The following is a 10,216-nucleotide window of genomic DNA, read 5'->3' as shown; positions in this document are numbered from 1 at the left end:
GTTCTAAAAGATCAACAAGTACTCCATTTGTAACATAAAACTCATTCTGAAAAACTCCCCATTCTCCTCACTCTAAAAAAGCAACAAGTCCTTATTTGTAACATAAACCTAGCTCATTCAAAAAAAAACCAAGAATACTATGACTAGATGAGGGAGAACGAAGTTGCTAACCGGTCTAGTGAAAAAAATGAAGCCTGAGCAAATGATGAGCTTGCTCATGGAGGAAGCTAAGAAAGCAGTTCATTTATATAGAGAGCAAATGGTTGAAGCTACGAGCCGGTACTAAATGGCATTCTCACCATTTAGTACTGGCTGAGTATCGGCTGAAGCTACTAGCCGGTACTAAATGGTTTCCTGGGGAATCTAGCTGTTGGTCACACGGTCCACGTGCCGCCATTTAATACCGACTGAGGCTGCAAACCGGTAGTATAGGGGTTCCGGTGGCATTGTGCGACAGCTCAGTTTTCTAGCAGTGAGTCGACCGTAGGGTAGTTGAATGCAGGGTGAAGGAAAAGGGTGTGCAGCATCTGTTGTAAACGTGAAATATATACGGTCAAACTTTAAACTTTCAGATGTTAATATGCATCGTTGGATAATAAAGAGGTACTGTAGCTTGTTTGTAGTCGGAGGAAGTAAATCGGCCGACCATCTGATACTGCCTTCACGTTTCACTTAAGAAACAACAAGGAAACTACTTTCTTCTCAACATTCGAAATGTTAAATTAGTACTACTAATTCAACACATAATTATAAATCTAAAATAATATATGAGGAAAGAAGCACATTTGGGATTTACCTCTTCCATGTCTAGTAGTAAAAGAGAAAAAATTACTTACTCTTGTAACATGAAAATGGTACTGTTAGCTAGATGTACGGCACATTGTCCAGTATGGCCGATCGTAGTCATGCTTGAGTATAATCATAAAGCACTCTTGGCTTAAAGCAAGATATTAGCTTATTCGTAATTTCATACTTTTAATACATAAGGTCTATGACCAATGTCATATGTTGAAAAAAAAAAAGCAAGTGAAGAAACTACCACCCTTTTTTTCAAAATTATTGACACTTCACGGTTCCTGAAATGCAGCTTTTCTATTTTACTGTTATAAAAGTACAATGGAAATGGTCTAGAAACACTAAAGATAGCTTAATGTGTTTTAGTCATTTTCATATTAATAGATGAATCGTCTTGGTAAATATTTATGAACAAGATATATGCTCCACCTGACACAACACACCGAGCGGAGGTCAAACCGTCACTGCACACGCTTGCTGTTAGTGTTGACCAATCCCTCCGGCACCGCCGACGCCGCTCCCACCAAGGCACCAACTCCCGGTCCTCCGATCCCGGGGCTCCCGAAGCCATGGAGGGGGAGGAGGGCCCCGGCGCGGACATGGAGGCGCTCGTCCGCCGCCTGAGGCTCCACCGCGCGGCCCCCTCCCCGTACGAACCCTCCGACGCGGTGGCCCCCGCTCCATGCGCCGGCGAGCTGTTCCGGCCGCGGAGGGCCGCCGTGCTCGTCTGCCTCTTCCGGGGCGCCGCCGGCGAGCTCCGCGTCATACTCACCAAGCGCTCCTCCTCCCTCTCCACCCACTCCGGTGAGCAGCTTCGGTCTCCTTGTCGGTAGTAATGGTTTGTCTCAGACTGTCAGACATGAATGGTTTGGTCCTGTGTTCCAATTGCCTTAAAGATTTTGCTAGCTGAATCAACATGCAATCGAGCTGATCCATGTGTAGCTTAACACAATTCATCCATAGCTTACTTTGAAACCATGACAAATTTTAGATGAATACTCAATTAGGTTCATGATGAATATGATAGATGACCACTTTTTCCATTGATTCATGATTTTTATTTTCTCCATCTGGGATTTTTCAGGGGAAGTTGCATTGCCAGGTGGAAAGGCTGAGGAGGGCGATGCTGATGATGCAGCAACAGCATTAAGGGAGTCAAAAGAGGAGATTGGGCTTGATCCATCTCTGGTTACCATTGTTACCTCTCTTGAACACTTCTTGTCCAAAGTATAGTTCCTTCTATTCTGACTTAATCCCTATGAAATAATTTCTTACATTTATGAGGTGTTTGGTTTGAGGAATTACCTCATCTAGAACGGAATGGTCCATCAAAGGGTCAACCCATGAGTTTTGGTGGGATGAACCCACTTATTATCAAGCTAACCATTCCATTCCCCAATTCTCAAACCAGGCACCCTGGTTAGTAAACTGATAATGCATCAATGGAAGAGTATAGGACATTTTTTCTGTTAAGAATTCAGATATCATAACCAAGTACATGTGTGCAGCTAAACCAACTTCACTCAGGATGTGCTTATAGATTTATTCAGAAAATGTGCAAGCAGATCATAATTACTCCATTAAGCAGATTTTTTGAACTCCAGGACAGCAATCATTTTGCATTATTTAGGAGGTCATATTTTCTTCTCCTTCCAGTGTCTAGGATTGCCATCATGAATTCTATAGATGAGTTGCATAGGAAGTGCTATACGCCTATACCTACCAGATATATGGAAATTTGATTTTGCTACTGATGTTAACCAATTTGTGCTGCCATTGCTATGTTTGAACTATGCAACTTTTCAAGATGGTATACATTATGTCATTATCTTTGTTCTTAAGGAGTCATATACACTATCATCTTCCTACTCTTGATGTTACTTAGGATTTGATTAGAGTGTGCCGTATGCCTGTTAGCCGTATCATCAATCTATCAAAGCATTGTTTCAGATTGACAGATTCGTGTGACAGTTTGGTCGTTGAATTGTTCTTATAAAATGTCTCATTAAGTCTTAAAATTACATTTGTACTTATCACATCATCACATGATGAGAGTTAGTTTTAAATTTATAGAAAAGATCATGCAGTTTTGTCAATCCATATCATTCAGACACAGAGCACATGCAAAGCTTCTCAGATTCAGCTTCAGATCTTCTAGTGTCTAATCAAGTTGGTCAGGATCCATGAGTTCTCTTTTCAGTGCAACACATGCATACAGAATTCTTTTCACCTCCAAAGAAGTGCAATTGTCCCTTTGTCTAATTTACATGTAACTCCATATTTCAGTGACTCATGGAATGACAGATTCTAGTGAATCCTGAAGTGCCAGTCTTTGATGTTACAGATAATTGATGCCCCTAACAAATTATTATGCCTGCCTCACTTTAACTTTAATTCCATAGTACTTCCTCCTATTGTAAATATAAGTTGTTTAAGATTGATGTCAGTCATATTTTTTCAACTTTGACCATTGATGTGTTAAGAATTAGATAGATTGATAATGTAAGGTAGATTCCTCATGAAAATTATTTTCATAACAAATAATCCTTTTCTTAAGACATCACACAATTTTATAGAAACTTCTAATCCAACTTCCATCTTGCAGACCTTGTCGCTATCCTAAATGACTTATATTTTTGATCAGAGGGAGTGCTTAAGATTCATCATTATAAATACTCTTATTTATGTCTTTGGCAGCATCTTCTGGTGGTTGTTCCTGTTGTTGGCATACTTTCATATATACAAGTGTTTAAACCCGTTCTTAATGCTGCTGAGGTGGATGAAATTTTTGATGTGCCACTGGAGATGTTCCTCAAGGTTAGCACCTTGTTTCTTACCATCTAAACTGCATGCTGGTGCAAGATTTATAATATAGCTTTTCTTTTTAACATTGCAGTGTTAGTGTAGCTGGTGTTCACCACAAAAAGAATTACTTGTTTGGTTAACCACATGCTGTATTGTAGGTTGTGATAATATGTATGCCTTAACATGCCAGAAATAGCAAATTGTGATAGGTATAGATTCTCATATAAAATTAGTACCTGTTTGCAATGATAGACAAAAAAGATCCCGTTCCATCTCCATTGGTTCTTTAGATTATGCTCAATGGTGCAGGATGAGAACAGGACATCTGATGAGCTAGAATGGATGGGGCAGGCGTTCACAATTCATCACTTCAATTATAAGAAAGGGAACAAGAAGTACAGAATCTGGGGCCTGACCGCCGGCATCCTGATCCATGCAGCTTCAGTCGTATATGAGCGACCACCAGACTTTGCTGAGAAAAGACCAAAGTTGAACTTGCCAAAGTACTCAAAGGAGTGCCGTTCAATGCCATGATCTGAGTCTGAGCACGAATCTCCATAATACAAAATCTCAGTTATATTGATTCTGGCACACAACAGACTACTACTAAACATTAAAAGTGGTTGTAGAAACTAAAGGGAAGTTAAAATCATATGGTTCCATATCATTCATATTCTTTTCAAAACTTTTCACATGATAGAGTAATAGCATCAGTATTTTAGAATAATGTTTGTTACTAAATACCATCATAGTACATCGTCGATTGGCTCCCCTACTGATACGGCCAAACACCTGCTGCAATAAAATTGGATTGCACGCAATTCAGATTGTTCTGCTGAGTGCATTGTCCAATGATGATGACAAGGTTTTTCAACACCTTTCACGTTGCTGATCCTACTGGACCTGCATTTGGCTCTGATGAATCTATGCTGGGCGGTCTTCAGTCTCCTTTTGACTATTTTGCTCACTTTTTTTTTTTTTTTTTGCCCCGGCCCCGTCAATCACACATTCACACTGGTGGTGTTCTGCTTCACAATGTTGATGTGTCTCGAATTCCACCGACCGTTGCTGGAGGTAACTTTTGAATGAGCTGTAACTAGGGACACTAAAGGCCAGTGAAGAAAGATTTTTCCGAGAACACGCAGGGAGCTGCGTAACTTTGCATTAAGAAGAAATTAGAGCATATAGTTTATGACGCAGGTCGCACATGGTTCAACAATTCACTCGGCGATTATACAGAGATTAATGCAACCTAAGTGACTAGTGTGCACTAGTACTATCTGATCGCTAGTGCTCCTACTGCCGCTGGCCACCCCAGACCAGTCATGGCGCCGGTGTTGATCCATAGCTGGCCTTCTTCTAGCTGGCCAGTGAAGAAAGATAACAAATGGTAGGTAATAGTAACAAATTGCTAGTGTGTGCTTCTCCAAGTCTGCATGCAGATCATGCGAGCTCTTTCGTGAAACCGAAAGGAGGGCAGTACCCCTTCCCTTTTCACCTTTATCAGTTGCACGTTTGACAAATGACAAACTCCACATCACATTTCTGTGGCCTTTTGTTGTGCTGGCTTTTGGACCTCATTGGGCTGGGTCGGTAGTGGCGTAGTGCAGGATTTTCCATCGGCACGCAGAAAGACTGGAACAGTTTTTTTTCCCCTCTTTACATTGTTCATTCACTTGTGATTCGAAAACAAGTTCTCGCACAAACAACACAGGTCCGGCAACACACCACAGTGGAGAATCGAGATCGAAATCCCAGTGAACATCTTCCTCATCTGCACTGCTCCTCGCCTCGTCTTTGTGGTTGGGACAGACAGGTGCTTGGTTCACTTGTGATTTGTGAAGGAAAAACGACAGCGTCACCTGGCACTGGCACACGCACACAAGCTAAAAAGAATACAGTGGAGTCGTAGGCAGTAGGGGGGTCATGGCTTGTCTTGGGAGGCCAGAGAGAGCAGAGCATCCCCCCGGCCGCTTTGCTCTGGCCAGGCAGGCGTGCGCCTGTGAGCAGTCTAGTCGTTTCATTTCAGTCCTCAGTCCCGTGCCAATGTGCCATGGTGCCCACTCTCCTCATCTGAAAAGACGGCAAGCAATGGAGCCCTCGGAGAAGAAACGAACACACAAGAGATGGCGATGTAGCTGTGTAGTACATACGGAGTAGCATGGAACAGCTAGGTGGCTCATGTGCGTGCCCTGTAGGGCAATCCTACAAAAATTCATGCTGACGCCACGTGCGTCATCGCGATGCCGAGAACGCGTCAGACCGATGCGTCAGAACCGGTCCTTCCCAAAATCCCATGTACGGAGAAGCCAAAGTTTGCAGCGGGATGAACACCCATCAGTACATCGCAAGCTACGCTTCCAACCCATCCCTTCCATCAGAGAAGAGAATCAAGCATACGATGAACTATTCATCCAACCCAGGCAGCAGAAAGCCTGAAACAACTCATGCATCAATTGAAGCCGTAATCCGGTGTCGGCATCAATTAAGCAGCAGCCCAAAAGATTGAGATTAGATGCGAAATCCCAACCTCCAAACCGCAGAGAGAATTTTTGTCACGGCTTCGAATGATTGAGCACATCAATACTTTTCATGCCTTTTCTTTCCATCTTCAGAGCCATCTCTCTGCACATGATTGCATTGTATACAAGCAGCCAAGCAAGCACCGCAAAGCCATGGTCCACCGCTGCACATCACACACATGGAGATGCAGGCTAAAGGCAAACACATCCTTCTTTGGACCCCAACACTGCAGGCAGCATATTGTATTTTTATTTTTCAGTGAGAGAGGAAACATGAATTAGAAGGTGCTGCTTCCTGTTCTCATGTTCCCCTACAGCTGATGAACGTTTCCTGCTCAAGGGCACATGGGAAAGGCTGCAACCTGATTCAGAAACGGCAACTGACAGCAGTGCTAGTTTAGGCCTTGTTTAGTTCTCAATTTAGGAGTGGTCAAATTGGTTTGGGAGTGGTCAAATTGGCATTTTGCTATAAATGCGCCACTGTAGCATTTCGTTTGTATTTGTGAATTATTGTCCAAACATTGACTAATTAGGCTCAAAAGATTCGTCTCGCAAAGTACAAGAAAATTGTGTAATTAGTTTTTGATTTCGTCTACATTTAGTATTCCATGCATGTACCGCAAGTTTGATGTGACGGGGAATCTTCTTTTTGCATAGTGTCAAAGTTGGGAATTTAGGGGGTAACAAACAGTAGTCCCATTCCTTACTCAGGCCTTGTTTACTTCTCCAGTTGGGAGTTGCAAAATTTGCATTTTGCCATAAATGCGACACTGTAGCGTTTCGTTTGTATTTGTGAATTATTGTCCAAATATTGACTAATTAGGCTCAAAAGATTCGTCTCGCAAAGTACAACAAAACTGTGCAATTAGTTTTTGATTTCGTCTACATTTAGTACTCCATGCATGTACCGCAAGTTTGATGTGATGGGGAATCTTCTTTTTGCATAGTGTCAAAGTTGGGAGTTTGGAGGGAAGTAAACAAGGGCTGAATGTGCAAACTATAAGCTCAAAAGCTGAGCTGCAGCAGAAGCACTTTTCAGGGACCAGAAATGAGCACTGACATATATACCTAATGGTCCACCAAGTCAAAGTGGTGTCATTTTCTTTGCCATTTGATAAACTAACATACTTCAAGAAACAAGTACATGATGAAGACACCAAAGTGGACTATTATAATGCAAAGTGAATCTCGATCAAACCGAGCTTCAAGTTCAGTTCAGTTTTAAAAGCAGCTACTGTGTGCTGGATTATGTACTACTCCCTCCGGATCGTTTTGAATTTTTTTAGTTCAAAATGATCTATAATTTGGAACGGATGGAGTACTGGTGTTTAATTATAACAAGAGCTAAAAATTCTCAAATGTGAACTATGGTGAGTAAGCTACAATTTCATTAAATCATCAGTCATGATCTACGAGGCAACCAGAAATTGTCCTGTCCGACAGCGTCAGACATCGAGAGGTTTCTCCTCGGCTGCCATCGCTGCCGGCGGCGCCGGCGTTGGCGCGGCCTCGTGCAGCAGCTTCACGACAGCCCTCATCGACGGGCGGTTGATCGGGAGGCTCGACGTGCAGAGCAGCGCGACGTGGAGCGCCCTCGCCATGTCGTCCCTGGACGCGCCTGCAAGCCTCGGGTCCAGCACCGAGTCCACGCCGCCGCGCTCGATGCCGCCGTGTACCCACCCCACCAGGTCCTTGTCCCCGAGCTCCGGCGACACGGGTTTCTTGCCGGTAACGAGCTCCAGCATCACCACGCCGAAGCTGTAGACGTCGCTCTTCTCCGTCACGCGCAGCGTGTACGAGTACTCTGGTCGATCAGGCGAACGCGCGGAGAAATCACAGTCAGGTCGCCGCCGTCGATCGGCAAATCACACGAAACATTACAATTTTTATTTTAGGTAGCTCACCGGGAGCGATGTAGCCGCATGAGCCGGCGATGGCGGTGACGGCGGCGTGGCCGTCGCCGAGGACCCTGGCGACCCCGAAGTCGGCAACCTTGGCGCCGAGGTCGGCGTCGAGGAGGATGTTGCTGGACTTGACGTCGCGGTGCAGGACCGGCGGCGTGCAGTCGTGGTGCAGGTACGCGAGGCCCTCGGCGGCGCCGGCCATGATCCGGTGCCGCGCCGGCCAGTCCAGGAGGCCGCTGCCCTTGCCGCCGTGGAGGAGGTCACCGAGGCTGCCGCCGGGCATGTACTCGTACACCAGCAGCCGGCAGTCGTCGCCGCCACGGAAGCAGCACCACAGCCTCACGATATTCTTGTGCCGGATCCTGCCCAGCGTCTCCACCTCCGCGTCTAATCTGTCCTTCGCGGCGCCGTCGGCCGCCTTGCCACCTCCGCCGCCCCACAGCTTCTTGACGGCGACGACCTCTCCGCCGCGACCGAAGATGGCCTTGTACACCTTGCCCGACGCGCTCATGCCGACCACGTTGTCCTCGTCGAGGCAGCCCAGGATGTCATCCTCGTCGAACTCCACCTTGTGGAACGACGTCAGCGCCCACCTCGCCTTGCCACCGCCGGGCTCCGTGCCGTGTCCACTTTGTTGGCTCCAGTACGTGGTGTAGCAGGAACCACTCTACGCCGAGGAGCAGGACGACGCAGGCCACGGCGAGGATGGAGACGACGCTGCACATCGAGACCGCGACGGCCGGCTCTGGACTGGCGGCCACTGGGGCACGTGCCGCGGCACAGAGCCGGGTTGCCCACGAAGCTGTCCCTGTACATGGCGCCGGCGAACAGAGGCGGCAAGGCGCCGGCGAGCCGGTTGTTGGAGAGGTTGAACAGGCTCAGCTTCAGGTTCTCCAGCTGCACCGGCACGTTGCCGGTGAGCTCGTTGTCGGACAGGTCGAGCGAGTTCAGCACGGGCAGCTCGCCGAGCTCCGGCGGGATGGGTCCGGTGAGGTGGTTACCGGCGAGGTCCAGTTGCGTCAGCTTCTGCCACCGTCGAACACCTTGTGGCAGCTCGCCGGACAGCGAGTTGTTCCTCAGATCAAGCCGGCCGAGCGTGGAGACCTCGGCGAGCGACGCCGGCAGCGGCCCGGAGAACATGTTGTTCGCGCCCGACAGCTCGAACAGAGCAGGCAGAGTGCCGACCTGCGCCGGCAGCGTGCCGGTGAAGCGGTTGTCGGAGATGAGCAGCTGCGACAGGTTCGTCGCCATGGCGATGGTGGAGTCCACTGTGCCGGACAGCTGGTTCCCCGCGAGCTCCAGGAGGTACAGGTGCGGCAGGCCCCACATGCCCTGCGGCACGGGGCCGGACAGCTGGTTGTTTGGCAGCCGCACCCGCGTCAGCGTCCGGCATTGCCCGAGCTCCGCCGGGATGGGGCCCACCAGCTCGTTGTTCAGTAGCAGGAGCTGCTCCAGCTTCCCCGCGCCGCACAGCGCCGCCGGAATCCGGCCGGAGATCCGGTTGTCCGACAAATCCAGGAACTCGAGCGGGCAGTTCTTCCCGAACTCCGGCGGCAGCTCCCCGGCGAGGCGGTTACCGAAGAGCCTGAGGTCTGCCAGGGCCGGCGCCCGCGCCAGCGTCGCCGGCACGCGGCCGGACAGCTGGTTCTGGTACATGTGCAAGCTCTCCAGCCTCGGCGCGAGGAACAGGTCCGCCGGTATCTCGCCGGTGAGCCGGTTCATAGAGGCGTCGAAGAACCGCAGCCGCTTGAGCTCCCCCAGCCCATCGGGCACCCTGCCGTCGAGTTGGTTGGAGTAGAGCTCGATCTGCACGGCGCTCTCCAGCCTCCCCACAGTCGCCGGGATCTCGCCGGTGAGGTTGTTCGTGGAGAGGTCGAGGTTGACAAGGCTCCTGAGGCTCCCGACCGACGCCGGGATCTCGCCGACGAGGCCGCACCCGGCGAGCCACAGGACGCGGAGGTGTGGGAGGCCGGAGAAGGGCTCCGGCGGCAGCGGCGACGGCGCGAAGGGGTTGTACGCGAGGAGGAGCTCCTGGAGCGTGGTGACGTTGAGCAGGAAGCCCGGGAACGCGCCGGAGAGCTGGTTTCCGGCGAGGCTGAGAGTGGCGAGGGAAGGGAACCCGGCGCCGTAGGCAGCCGGCACATCGCCGGAGAGCGCTAGGTGCTAACATGATGCGTTCCACAGACGGCA

At 48.7% G+C, this 10,216-nt stretch overlaps 2 protein-coding genes across 2 annotated transcripts in view; one reads left to right on the top strand and one right to left on the bottom strand.

Annotated features, from left to right (window-relative positions):
- Nucleotides 1-1,237: 1,237 nt before the first annotated feature.
- Nucleotides 1,238-4,439, top strand: LOC101757090 (nudix hydrolase 15, mitochondrial). The gene is made up of 4 exons (XM_004973267.3): nt 1,238-1,599; nt 1,880-2,022; nt 3,493-3,612; nt 3,910-4,439. The coding sequence occupies exons 1-4, from the start codon at nt 1,365-1,367 to the stop codon at nt 4,132-4,134; spliced, it is 723 nt and encodes a 240-aa protein (XP_004973324.1). The 5' UTR covers nt 1,238-1,364; the 3' UTR covers nt 4,135-4,439.
- Nucleotides 4,440-7,270: 2,831 nt separating this feature from the next.
- The window catches only part of LOC101756670 (receptor-like protein kinase HSL1), a 3,601-nt gene continuing 655 nt past the window's right edge, over nt 7,271-10,216 (bottom strand). The window contains 4 exon segments of the mRNA XM_022827430.1: nt 7,271-7,926; nt 8,027-8,684; nt 8,686-8,751; nt 8,753-9,917. Of these exon segments, the coding sequence (XP_022683165.1) occupies nt 7,568-7,926; nt 8,027-8,684; nt 8,686-8,751; nt 8,753-9,917 (2,248 nt within the window). The 3' untranslated portion in view covers nt 7,271-7,567.

The sequence above is a fragment of the Setaria italica genome, chromosome VI (assembly GCF_000263155.2).
Source record: "Setaria italica strain Yugu1 chromosome VI, Setaria_italica_v2.0, whole genome shotgun sequence".
NCBI classification, from domain to species: domain Eukaryota; kingdom Viridiplantae; phylum Streptophyta; class Magnoliopsida; order Poales; family Poaceae; genus Setaria; species Setaria italica.
The sequence above is the reverse complement of the archived record's forward strand: the minus strand, read 5'-3'. Positions and strand labels throughout refer to the sequence as shown.